This window comes from Vigna umbellata, chromosome 7 (genome assembly GCF_029865625.1).
Source record: "Vigna umbellata cultivar VRB3 chromosome 7, Vumbellata_1.0, whole genome shotgun sequence".
Taxonomy (NCBI): domain Eukaryota; kingdom Viridiplantae; phylum Streptophyta; class Magnoliopsida; order Fabales; family Fabaceae; genus Vigna; species Vigna umbellata.
The window spans coordinates 43,214,812-43,228,165 of record NC_142171.1 but is presented as its reverse complement, the minus strand read 5'-3'; the positions used below and the strand labels follow the sequence as shown (position 1 = coordinate 43,228,165).

Here is a 13,354-nt window from a genome sequence, read left to right as displayed (position 1 = left end):
ATCTATTTGACCGTTAATACTATAGAAAGAATAGTATACCTATGAAATGACTCCTTTATAGCAGAGATTTGATGAAGACGAAACGCGTAAAATTGTTGTAAAGCAAGTTAGAGAATATATAAAAAAATAAAAATGGATAAAATTTAGCTTCCGTCCTACTAGCTTGTACGTGTTAGTGGTACTTTAACCATCAATAATTTTATTTTGTATGTTTTTTAACTCTTTCACTCTAAGTGTATATAATAAATATATATTCTTTTTGTTGACCACACTAATACTAAAAATAATTAATGTAATATTTTTAATTTTTTGATAACTTAATTTTTTTTATTGCATCACTTAATTCATTACGTGTTTTATTTTATTTTTTGTCTGGGTGTTGAAAGGAGTATTTATGGATAATTTCTTTTCCATATTTGCAGCGTGTCCATAAATATTATGGGACATATATTAAATGCTAAACGATCGTAGGACACACGTTTTGGGTCGTGCTTACCGAGGCAAGCCAAACATGGCACAGTATTTGACGGTCCTGATTGATGGATTCTGTCTCCTCAACGAAAAATGACCACCAATACCATGACGACACCAATCGACGTTCATAATAATTTCTAGTGCCAAACAACCCCTCTTTCGTTTCCCACCGCATAGTATTAGTAAGTAATTCTAGTAACCCTAGTAGTAACTTTAGTGTACGGCAGCGCCTACCACAAACACCAATGCCATCACCACACTTTCAACACTTCAACCCTACCAAAGCAAAACTCTCTATATATCACCCAAACATCCCTATGTCTCTTTCTTTCTCTCCATCACAAACACAAACCCAACAACACCCTTTCTTCTTTCAAACCTTTTATTTCTTCACCTTATATTATCACATCTATTAATCTTCCACACACATATCATATTCATATAGCCATATTTATTGCATGGACTGTTGAGATGTCTCGCACGTGCTCACAGTGCGGGAACAACGGCCACAACTCAAGGACATGCACCGACGGTGGTGCTGCTGTTTCCGGGGGCTCGTCTCCCCGGGAGAGCGGCTTCATGCTGTTTGGCGTGCGAGTCACCGAAGGAATTTCCTCCTTCAGGAAGAGCGCTAGCATGAACAACCTCTCTCAATATGACGCCGATTCCAACACAGCCGACGCCGGGTACGCCTCCGACGACGTCGTTCACGCCTCCGGTCGCGCGCGCGAGCGCAAGCGAGGTCAGTAATTAACCGATTAACAATCATTAACGATTTCTTTAATTGTTCTGATATGTTCTTTGGCGTTGTTTGGTTTGAGAGACAAATTAATTGATCGATTGAGTTTTTGGATTGGTGAACAAAGGTGTTCCTTGGACGGAGGAAGAGCACAGACTGTTCCTGTTAGGGTTGCACAAAGTTGGAAAGGGAGATTGGAGAGGAATTTCTAGAAACTTCGTCAAAACTCGCACGCCAACTCAGGTCGCCAGTCACGCTCAGAAGTACTTCCTCCGTCGCCACAACCAGAACCGCCGCCGCCGGAGATCTAGCCTCTTTGACATCACTACCGATACGGTACTTTCAGTTTCCTTTTCTTCTTTTGCACAATAAATTGATGTTAATTTCTGTTGGCATCCATCTAAATGTCATTAGATTTTATTTCTAATTTATTTTAAATTAAATAACTGGATTCACAATTTCAAAACAGTTATAAACTAACTCCAAAATGAAATAATTAATTGATTAAAACAAACTAGAGATTCATTTAAATATTCTTAAATAATTTGAGAGTAATTAGTAATTTTAACGTTTAATTGATTTTTATTTTGGAATTCCAGGTGATGGAGTCTTCTACTATAATGGAAGAAGAACAAGTTCAGCAGGAAACGGCGGCGCTGACTATCCCCGCAGCATATCCGCCGTCGCATTACGGCGGTTTCCCTGGCGCAGGTTTTCCGATGAGTCTATCTCCAGTGGTTTTACCGGCGAGCAGTGAGAGGCTAGCCAAGCCGATTAGGCCGACGCCGATTTTGCCGGTCCCACCGTCGTCGAAGATGGCTAGTTTGAACTTGAAAGAGAAAGCTTCTCCGACTAATCTCATAGAGCCTTTACCGTTGTCGTTGAATCTGCCATCGCCGACGCCGCGGTCACAGGATCAGTCACCGGCGAGTAGTGACCACTCATCGCCGTCGTCGTCATCATCGGCTTTTCAGGCGATTTCTGCTGGGAAGTTCGGCGGCGGTGGGGACAGTATCATCAGCGTTGCTTGAAAAGAAGGAAACCTAAAAAAATTAGCGTCATTAAGTTACTATTAAGCAAGTACGGTCGTGGATAATTTGAATATGTAAATTAATTTTACAAAGTCGGAGATGTATCCAAGAGGGGGAAAATTGAAGATATGTGTTGGAGATTTATTGATTACTAAAGATAAAGATAATATCGGTAGGAGGGAGGGGATATTTGAATCAATGAGTATGATCATAATTATGATTTGAAGAAAAAAAAGAAGAGTATGTTAGGCTATATAGGTAATTAGTAAATTAAATTGCTGGTTTGCATTGAATGTACAGGTTTAGAAATGAATTAGATAGATGGGTTGTCACATTCTCTAGCTGTCGGGGGATTCTTGTTTCTATTTGTATGGGGGAGTGTGACATTGAAATGATAGGGCACCAGGTACTCTTTATATGCTATTGGTCTCGCTCTGTATTGCATTGCCATTGGGGTCATTAAAATATCACTGCTAGCTTAGACAAACGAATATATTATGCTCACCCTTCAATTCTTAAGCACATGCCATTCAATCACCATGTTTTCTTAGTAATTTTTATTGCTTTCTTTCTCTTTGGCTTCGTGTCTTCTCTCACTATGACAATTTTTCCTAACACGCCATTCCACTTTTAATTACACCATAAAATTAGGCAGCAAAAAAAAGTGTTGCTAAAATAGGAAATGATGTTATAATATAATGGGAAAAAGAGAAGCAAAATGCATCATTCTCAGAAGGACTTTCTATTGTAATCTTTAATATTTAGTCCATTGTTTAACTTTATATGAGTTAAAGTCTTTAATCGGTCGAGTAATAGGTCTAATAATTAATACCCCTAATCACCCACTCACACTTTAGCTAACTATGAATGCAAATCTTATGTACAAGTACTCTTCTTCAAACGTTCTACTTGTCTTATCTTGAAAACAAGAATCCCCTATTATGTGAAGGTTGTTCCAAACTCAAATATAATTACTAATGCATAAGAATTGTACATGTAGTCTATTTATAAAAGATAAAACTAAAAATGAATGCATTATACTCCTAATTATATTTTTTAATCAACTATATGGTCAAGGTTTATTATTCAATATTTGTTGAATAACTGACCACCTTTCTTTGGTTTTAATGTTGCAAATTTAAAATGACAAGACTTAATAACTATTTAAATAACTATAAAAACAAAAAGGGGGACCGAGCCATGTAAGTTCGTCCCTGCTTGTATTATAGAATAAAGGTGTAAGGAATAATGTGTCATTCACCTTTTTGTTATTATAGATTAGTAGTCTTTGTTCGTGGTTGCCTTGTTTACAGAAAATTATGGTGAATTTTTAAATCCTTCCTTGTTGATATATTTTAAGGAGGGAAATAATGTTGATATATTACAGAATACTTTTCATGTTTTATCAGAGAAGAGAACACGTGAGGGAATAGTGAAATCACAAGAAAAAAAAATGTTTTTCAAGGTAAATATATATTATTTTGGATAATCACATTATCGGTATTTTTTTTCAACTTGTTGATAATTTTGTTTTTCAAGAGAAATGACTAAGTAGGTTTAGAAAGGAAGAGGACATGTCCCTTAATCGATTACCTAGTTTCTAATATCAATAACAATTGTAACATGACTCATCAATTCTACATAATTAATAATTTGTCTAGGTTAAAAGTTCATCTTTTTTTTTTCAGTAGAGATAATTAAAGTATTCTTGTTTAACTTAACATAAATTTGAACTAAAGACAATATGCTCATGGGTGATTTTTTCAAATCAAATCATATTTAGAAATTTTTTTACTTATCTTTTTCCCTTTTTTATGTTTTTTCACTTAATACAAACAATCTTTTTTTATTCCTTATTTTCTATTACTCATCCAAACAAATACTAAGATTTTTTTAGTTTCTTGATAGTTATAACATATGCACATGCATTTATAAAGCAAAAATTTACCTACTCAGCTTTCATTATTCGTCATCAATATTTGTAGGTTTTGTTATGATAGAAAATTTTACTCATTGAACTTATATTTTTAGTACAAATTATAAATAAAAGTAGATAATATATACTTGGAAAAAAATATCAGACCGTACATTTCACTTAATTTGAGATAGTCTTTTGTTATAATTGGAAATTAGTGGTATTTAAATAATATATTGGTTAAGGTGAGAGGACTGAAAGAGGAGGGGAAAAATGTGTCTGTATTTTTTTTAATTATTTTACTATTAAATATTTTTATAGAGTATAACAAAAATAAAAACAAAAGAACAAACTTTTTAATATATTTTTCCTCTTATAATTACCTATCCAAGATAGATTTCTTTCCTAATTGTTCTCTTATGCAAATTTATAGTGGAGGACTTGAGTCAACATTTTCTGTCAAATCTGAAATAGTAATATTCATAATGCATTTCATGTTACCTTTTAATATGACAAAACCCAAAAACAAAACAGTCAAAAAGGATATTATTACATTTCTTTTACATTGAGCACCGTGTCCATATAATTAAGAAGAAAAAGCTTAAATATATTTGTATACTAAAAAGATATATAAGAACGAACTTCGGTAATGTGACAATTTTTATGTGAATATAAGTTACCAGTATTTTAATTTTTTTAAAACTAATTTAACAATATGAACAAATAATAGTTTAACAATATTTCTTTTTCACTAAATATCAAATTGAAAACACGTCTTAATAATTTAATTTTGAGTTTAATATATTAATCATTTATATATATATATATATATATATATATATATATATATATATATATATATATATATATATATATATATATATATTTATACGTATTGTAACAATGGTTCTTGCTTTCAAAGAAAGTTGCAACAATATATTTTTTATAAAGATTTAAACTCTTTAGTTGTCCTAATTTATGTGAGATTTTTCCATTTTGATCCTCTTCTTATTAGAATCCCCAATTAAGTCCTTATAAGTGGTAATTTGCATCAAATAAGCCCCTGCCGTTAAATTTCGTTAACGGAGTTAAGTTTTTGCATAGGTGGGAGGATGATGTGTTTTTTCTTGAAACGTGGCTTGTTCAGAGTTTAAATGTGGCATTATTCGTGGAATTATTTTAAATGTAATAATATAAAATTAGAGAAATTTGAAATAAGATTTAGGGTTCAAAGAAATTGAATTTGGGATTAGAAATTTGAGAGGAGAGTGCATTCGAAGCTTTAGCAAAGTGTTTAGTGGAGAGGATACAGACTTGACTAGGGCTTTGGAGGTTCGTGATTGGAGTTTGGACGTCAAAAGTGAAGTCGTTATAGGTGTGCGTGAAGTGGAATTTATTGGAAGGTTAGTATGTGTACTTTACATACATGTCAATTTAATATTCGGTTGATTCTGTTGTTATCTGGGGATGCTTTTTTGAATGTGGGTTGGGGTTGTCTGAAAATGTGGTGCTTACATATTGCGGTTGTGGTCCCCCATGTCCCCATGTTCCCCATCTTTAAACCCTTTGTTTGTTATGTGATTATCACTTTAATAAGCGGTATTTTTTTGTCGTTTAGGGTTATTTATAGGTGTAGAATATTGTTCATTGTGTTGTGTGTGATGGATGATATAGAGGTTGTTATTCACCATGAGGGGAAGTTCGTGAATGACAGGTGGCTGAAATATGAAGGGGAAAGTGAGACAATGTATTTTGATCCTGACTTATGGAGTTATTTTGTTGAGACAATGTATTTTGATCCTGACTTATGGAGTTATTTTGTTGTAGTTAGTGTAGTGAAAAGTCTTGGGTACGACGATTTTAAGGGTCTGTGGTTTTTTGTTGGATGTGGTCCTGTATTAGATGATAAGCTAGAAACATTGTGTGATGACGTAGGTGCCATGCATATGGTCAATTTAGCTCACTTAAATGGACAAATTCATTTATATGTTGTGCACACTATCTCTGAACCCGATGTGATTCACATGATTGAATACAACGTTGATGAGGGAGGTGAGGAAGTTGCACCTCAGGTTAATGAGGGTGGTGAGGTTGAACACTTTGTTGAGGGTGTAGAAGATGGTTTGAGGAAACTATTGGATGAGGGGGTAGGTGGTGATGGTGAGAGGATAGAAGCACAAGATGCTAGTCATGCTGAGATGACAGAAGCCGCTGAAGATGAGGGTGAGAGGATAGAGGTTGATGAAGGAGATGTTGAGAGGACAGAAGCAGATGTAGTTCAGGAAGAGATGATAGAGGTTGAGGAACATGATGTTGAAGGTGAGAGGACAAAAGTAGATGTAGTTTAGGAAGAGAGGATAGAGGTTGAGGAAGATGATGGTGAGAGGACAACAACAAATGTAGTTCAAGAAGAGAGGATAGAGGTTGAGGAAGATGATGGTGAGAGGACAACAACAGATGAAGTGCAGGAAGAGAGGATAGAGGGACAACAACCTAATGTTGAGGCTTACATAATAGAAGTACAAGACTTGGAGGATATAGAAGTAGAAGTCTGTGATTGGAGTACATCACGTGATGATGATGATGGTGAGATGCATAGTGAGGATGGGTTAGTAGACATAAATGTGCAGTGTGATGTAAGTGACAGTTCTGGTAATTTGGAGGTTGAGGTTGAACCTATTTTACTTGGGTTTGAGTCAGATATGGAAGAAGATGATATTAATGATTCCATTTGGTTCAATGACGAATGACAATCTAAGGACTTAATTTCTCCTGATATTAGTGATGAACAGTGAGGATGAAGAAAGGTATGGACATTTTTCTACGTTTACTATGCCCAAAAAAATGATTGATTTCAACTGGGAAGTGGGAACATATTTCGTGGATAAACAAGACATCCTTGATGCCATCAAAAGTTATGCAGTAAACAATGGGAAAATTTTGAAACTTGTTAAAAATGATAAAAAAAGAATTAGGGTTAAATGTTTTGGATCAAAAGGAGAATGTCCGTGGAGGGCATATTTTGGTTTCATGGATGCAGTAAAGTCATGGCAACTAAGGACTGTGGTTGACAGGCATACATGCAGTAGGGAACACAAGTTGCGAGTATTCAATGCAAAATGGCTTAGTATAAAATTGGAAAAAACACCGAGAGAGAATCATAATGTAAAGGGAGTTGATATTAGAGATAAAATTACTTGGAAATGGAATATAGAAATTTCTAAGAACATGGCTTACAGGGCCAAAGCCTATGTATCAGACGAAGTGGCTGGGTCCTTCAGTAAGCAGTATAGTAGAATTTATGATTATGCTCATGAGTTATTAGGAAGAAATCCCGAGTCCACAATCAAGGTGAAAGTTGAGTCATATGATGGGAAATCAATCTTCAAGAGGTTTTATGCATGCCTAAAGGCATGCAAAGATAGCTTTGTCTCATGCAGGCCAATCATTGGCCTTGATGGAGCCTTTTTGAAAGGCAGACATCGTGGTGAGCTATTAACTGCTGTGGCTCGTGATGCAAACGACCAAATGTTGCCACTGTCGTATGCAATCGTAGAAGTTGAGAACAAGGAGACTTGGACTTGGTTTATGGAGCTATTGATTGAAGACCTTGGTGGACCTGAGGTGTGTTCTTCACTTACAATCATATCAGATCAACAGAAGGTAACTTCCATTATAATTATTGACTTCTATCTTATGCAAATTTATTCAAATCAATACCATCTCACCATTTTTATTCTTCATTCAGAGGGTTTGTTACAAGCAGTACAAGATGTTGTTCCTAGAGTTGCACAAAGATTTTGTGTAAGGCATTTATATGCCAACTTCAGGAAGAAATTCCCTGGAAAGAACCTGAAAAAGCTTATGTGGAGGGCAGATATAGGAGCCCACCCACAAAATATGGAGAACAAGATGAGATGTATCAAAGAGGTTAACCAAGATGCTTTTCGACACTTGTTAGCTATTCCTCCAAGGTTTGACACTCTCGGTTTACATAACTTTTACTTAACTTTTACTTTCTTGTTACTCAACATATTTATTGTGTGACATACATCTTTATTGAAGGTTTTGGTCCAGATCAAGGTTCACAACCATAGCTCAATGTGATACTTTAGTTAATAACATGTCAGAAGCCTTTAACAGTGTGCTGGTAAATACGAGGACAAAACCAATTATTACAATGTTGGAGGAAATCAGACTATACATGAAGAGATGGGCCACTAATAGGTCAAGGGTAACGTCATTTGAGTCATCAATTTGTCCAAAAATACTGAGTAGACTACAAAAGGAGGGACTACTAACAAAGAATTGGATTCCCAGGTATCCAAAATTTATGACATACGTATATCTTTGTTTATGTTATCCGAGATAGTAAAAAACTAATGTTACCTATTGATTGACAGCTGATCTGCACAAAAGCTATTTGAAGTCAGACATGTGTCCCAAAGTGGGGAAACGTTTGTGGTGGATGTAGATCAATATTCATGCTCCTGCAGGAAATGGAGCATCAGTGACATACCTTGCGTACATGCACTGGCAGCAATGAGGTTTCTCAACATAGATCCAGAGGACTACATACTTGTGTGCTTTAAAAAGTCTACATATGAAGAAATTTATTCCTCCATTATATATCCCATTAATGGAAACAACCTCTGGGAGGTAACCCAAAGTCTAGATGTCATGCCTCCATCAACAAGACAGGTGCCTGGTCGTCCTAAGAAGAAAAGGAGGTTAGAGCAATGGGAGTTGAAGAAAAGTAGCACCAGAATGTCAAAATGGGGATTATTGAAGAGATGTGGCATTTTTAGGGAAGTGGGCCACAACAGAAAAAACTGCCCCAAGAGAAACCAGGTGCAGGAAGAGGGACAACAACCAAGTTCATTGCCTGAGGGTGAAGCAGATGGACAAGAACCACTTCTGAGTTGAAGATTGTTATCTGTTTTAGTAGTATCAAATGTAATAGGGCAAAGTTTGACGTTTATCATCTTACAAACATGTCTTTTAAACAATGCTTTAATGTTTCAGTATGTAATAGCCTAAAGTATCCTACATATTGCTACTTGTATGAACAATGGATGACTATTCAATCATATTAATATACAAATGTTCAGTTCAAAGCTTATGCATTTTCTTTATTCTCTTGATATTAAATTTTAGGGCTAAATATGTTTTTAGTCCCTAAACTATTGGTCGTTTCTGGTTTTCGTCCCTCTTTCAAAATAAGGTACAATTTGGTTCTCATTCTTTTCGAAACTTTGGTTTTAGTCCTCGAAAACTAACACCGTTAAAAATGTGCTGACGTGGCTAACGGTAGACTGACACAATTTTTTTTTGTCAGAGTTTATCAGCTTTTCTTCATCTCTCTCTCCCTCGTCTCTTCCTTCAATCCCAAAACACAAAAAAGTAAAATCTTCTGGTCAAGCTTTTCTCTCGCCTCTCTCTCTCCCTCGTCTCTCGCCTGCTGAAGTTGATGCTGCTGCTTCTGGGATTGAATTTGAAGTTGTTGAAACTTTTGTGCAGCCAAAAGAGTGTACATGGCGTGATTATTGGGATAGAATTGTTGCCCACCACCAAATGAAGCAAAGTGTCCTCCATTTGAAATGGCTTGTCCAGTCATTAATGTCAAATGCTGAATTTCTTCTTTTAATGCATCATTTAATGCTGTAGGCCGTAGAAAAAGCCAGGAATTAATTCTTGTAACAGAGAAAATCAGGATAAACTCTCCATGGACAGTAAATTTGAATTTTATTGTTTCAATTCTAAAATAGATATTAACAGAAATTATGAAATCACATTTTCAACCAGAAGAGCAAGTTTCAGATGCACGCAAGAAAACAACCAGTCAACCAACAAAATTTATCTTACCAGCTAACATTACACAAGGGAGGCTTTATCTTAAGACTTACGCATTAATTCCAGGGACAGTCTTACTGATGTCGCAAAAATAAAAAGCACAAACCTAAATTTAAGGTGAAAAAACAAAATTCTTCATCAACTTAAATAATAAATCAAAATTGCTAGTAGAAATACGCAAACGTAGACCATAATCCGTTTTAGAATTTCCTTTAACCGTTTTGAAATAAATTAGAATTTCAATTTAATTTAACCACTGTTTTGACACTGTTAATTACCTTCAAACTTCTACACATGCTACGGAGCAATCCCACCTAAAAACAGGAAAGTTGATCAATGATTTGGCTCAGCATAAAAAATCAAGGTAAAATTACTATATATCAACAAAGGTCGCAAGTCGTATAGTAGCTTACAATGTTTGCCAATATTTTTTTAAATTTAAAATTAGAAAAATAGGAGAAGAAAAAGATAGAGCAATAATCTAAAAAGCTCTTCAAATCAATTGGTGTTAAGCCTCCAAAAGGAATCTTGCTTTATGGACCACCTGGTTCTGGGAAGACTTTGATTGCAAGAGCAGTGGCTAATGAGACTGTTGCGTTCTTCTTTTTGATCAATGGACCAGAAATAATGTCAAAGCTAGCTGGTGAGAGTGAAAGCAATCTGAGGAAGGCATTTGAAGAAGCTGAAAAAAGGTGGAAGATGGGTGGAAGATGGAAGGAAGAGAGAGAAGGGGAGAAAAGGTGAGAAACACTTGAAAAAAAAAATCGTGTGTCAGTCTACCGTTAGCCACGTCAGCACATTTTTAACGGTGTTAGTTTTCGATGACTAAAACCAAAGTTTCGAAAAGAATGAGGACCAAATTGTACCTTATTTTGAAAGAGGGACGAAAACCAGAAACGACCAATAGTTTAGGGACTAAAAACATATTTAACCCTAAATTTTATTATTCATCATCATTGTGCCCTTAGTTAAATTCCTCTTAAAGTTATGTTTACTCAGGTCCCAAGAATACAGTATTTTGTATGTTTTATTCACAACTGTTTTACAGGTTGTATGTTTTATTCAGAACTATTTACTCAGCCTTTATTGAGAACTGTTTTACAGTTTCTATGCACATGTTATGTTACACATAGGACAACTATTGACAACAAAATGGAACCAAAACAGAGACAACAATAAAACTGATTTTTCCCAAATTATCATTGCAGAAAACTGATACATCTTCATTGCAGAAAACATAAATACATTAAACAGAACTACACTAAAATTATTAACCCTACTACTAATACCAAAACAGACCTAAATTATCAAGTTCTTCCCATCAACATTGCAATTATAATGATGTTCATCACACATAGAACACTGACAACCCCAACCAAAAATTTCATCCAACTTTGAAGACCCATCACAACTTTTTGCACACCAACTATCTTCTTATCACTTTCATTTTCAAAACACTTCACCAAGCTCTCATCATTTTCTTCCAGCACCTCACAACTAACACTTTCTTCAATTCCCCAATCAATGAACCACCTGAAGTAGTTGCATCCCCCATTTTCACTTCCAACCTTATACCTAGGGCAACCCCATAATTGTTTGCCACGATTCTTACTGGTTTTCGCAGTCCTCAACACAGACTTCTCTCCACAATGGCAGACCAGCGAACCATCATTCCTGTTCCACCCTCCATCTCCACGAGAGCTCACAGATCGCAAATGTTTTCTTCCGCACTCATTGCAAGTGGAAGAGGAACACGAATGACCCATCGACATTGTTGCGTCTTCTGCTTTTGCACTCCCCATTGTCCAAACTTTAACTCCTTCCCAATCCTAAAGAAAAAAGAACCCAAATGACTTGGCGCTAGGTAAAGAACCCGAAATCCTATATATTTAATGTTTAAACTCTGAAAAAAACACGTCATCCTTCCACTTGTGCAAAAACTTAACCCCGTTAACGAAATTTAACGGCAGAGACTTATTTGATGCAAATTACCATTTATAAGGATTCAATTGGGGATTCTAATAAGAAGGAGATCAAAATGGAAAAACCTCACATAAATTGGGACAACTAAAAGGTTTAAACTTTCTATAAATCATATCTTGTACATCTTTATATTAATATGATATATGATAATGCTAAAATAAAGTCAGACACAATAAAAAGTAAAAGAGAAAGCTCGAAAAAATAATCTAAAAAAGGAAATAAAGTAAAAATATAAAAATACGAAGTTTAAGTATGGTAAGGTTGTGAAAATAATTTGAAATTCTTAATAAAACTTAAAATATCTGATAACTGTAGATTGCAAAAAGTAAACTCGTTAAATAGGTAACTGGGGATGAGACTAGTGTTCATAAGAAAATAAATCAATTAAAAATTGAGAAAAAAAATTACAAAAAAGAAATGAAGCAAGTTTGTTTTGTTGAGAACAAACTTAATTTTAAATTATTTATATAACATATTTTTTACTTTATTTTGACTTTATTAAATTTAAAGAGTAAAAACATCGTGATTTTTCTAAAAATTATTACGGCGTGGGAAATTTAAATAAATCTACATTATGAAGTTTATATTCGAATATTTAAGTAATATGAAGGTATACAAACCCTTTATTCACACTAACATGTTACATAAAAATTAAATAGTTAGGAAGTTAATATTTTGAAGATCCGACAACTAAATATGATTTTTAAAACAAATTAATGCATTATATTAATATATTATTTAAACTAATTATCTTTAGTTTTAATTAAGTAACTTCTTAGGAAAGTTCATTCTAAAATATCAGAACTTATTTTCTACTATTCTCACGTGATACATTTTTTTATCAACGTATCAAAATCACATTCTAAACAGTATATTGTGAACAAAACAATAGAAATAATTAATTAAGGAGATCAGCAATAGACATCAAAGTTATTTTAACGCAAACAGACTTATGAGAGAAAAAAAAGATTTTTTTTTTCAAAGACCTTATAAAAAATATTTATTCGTTGTTTAGAAAGAATGAACACATCTTTTCACAGTTACATATTTTTCTTTTTTCTCATTTTTGTATGTATTATCATGTGAAGTATTAATGCAACTCAACATTTGTTTGTAGAAAGATTTAGTCATTAAAAATAAATAATTAGTTGGTTTTGATATAAGATTTTTTTGAAGAAAGATTCACACGAGAAATTTGACATTAATAAATCATGTGTCAATTTATTTTAGAAATTATCATCAATTTTAATTCAAAACATTAAGATTATTTTTTTTCTTATATATATAATTTAACCTTTTTATTCTTAGTCAATATAAAAATAGAGTCACATTTAATAAATTTTTAACATATTATGCATA

General features: G+C 34.1%; 3 protein-coding genes across 3 annotated transcripts; all 3 read left to right on the top strand.

Annotated features, from left to right (window-relative positions):
• Positions 1-811: 811 nt before the first annotated feature.
• LOC124829172 (myb-like transcription factor family protein) lies at positions 812-2,731 on the top strand. The gene is made up of 3 exons (XM_047302639.2): positions 812-1,216; positions 1,341-1,549; positions 1,813-2,731. Exons 1-3 carry the CDS (start codon positions 946-948, stop codon positions 2,242-2,244), a joined length of 912 nt encoding a protein of 303 aa, XP_047158595.2. The 5' UTR covers positions 812-945; the 3' UTR covers positions 2,245-2,731.
• A 4,656-nt stretch (positions 2,732-7,387) lies between these two features.
• LOC148196102 (uncharacterized) lies at positions 7,388-7,967 on the top strand. The gene is made up of 2 exons (XM_088094411.1): positions 7,388-7,822; positions 7,908-7,967. Exons 1-2 carry the CDS (start codon positions 7,388-7,390, stop codon positions 7,965-7,967), a joined length of 495 nt encoding a protein of 164 aa, XP_087950537.1.
• Positions 7,968-8,059: 92 nt separating this feature from the next.
• LOC148196101 (uncharacterized) lies at positions 8,060-9,085 on the top strand. The gene is made up of 3 exons (XM_088095368.1): positions 8,060-8,133; positions 8,225-8,479; positions 8,656-9,085. Exons 1-3 carry the CDS (start codon positions 8,060-8,062, stop codon positions 9,083-9,085), a joined length of 759 nt encoding a protein of 252 aa, XP_087951494.1.
• The last annotated feature ends 4,269 nt before the right edge of the window (positions 9,086-13,354 follow it).

Bases quoted from the DNA above. Each gene is read 5' to 3' on its own strand.
- LOC124829172 (XM_047302639.2), top strand. From the start codon at position 946: ATGTCTCGCACGTGCTCACAGTGCGGGAACAACGGCCACAACTCAAGG. The intron at 1,217-1,340 runs GTCAGTAATTAA...TGGTGAACAAAG, and splicing joins CGCGCGCGAGCGCAAGCGAG to GTGTTCCTTGGACGGAGGAA. The intron at 1,550-1,812 runs GTACTTTCAGTT...TTGGAATTCCAG, and splicing joins TTGACATCACTACCGATACG to GTGATGGAGTCTTCTACTAT.
- LOC148196102 (XM_088094411.1), top strand. From the start codon at position 7,388: ATGGCTTACAGGGCCAAAGCCTATGTATCAGACGAAGTGGCTGGGTCC. The intron at 7,823-7,907 runs GTAACTTCCATT...TTCTTCATTCAG, and splicing joins TCATATCAGATCAACAGAAG to AGGGTTTGTTACAAGCAGTA.
- LOC148196101 (XM_088095368.1), top strand. From the start codon at position 8,060: ATGGAGAACAAGATGAGATGTATCAAAGAGGTTAACCAAGATGCTTTT. The intron at 8,134-8,224 runs GTTTGACACTCT...TCTTTATTGAAG, and splicing joins TTGTTAGCTATTCCTCCAAG to GTTTTGGTCCAGATCAAGGT. The intron at 8,480-8,655 runs GTATCCAAAATT...ATGCTCCTGCAG, and splicing joins ACAAAGAATTGGATTCCCAG to GAAATGGAGCATCAGTGACA.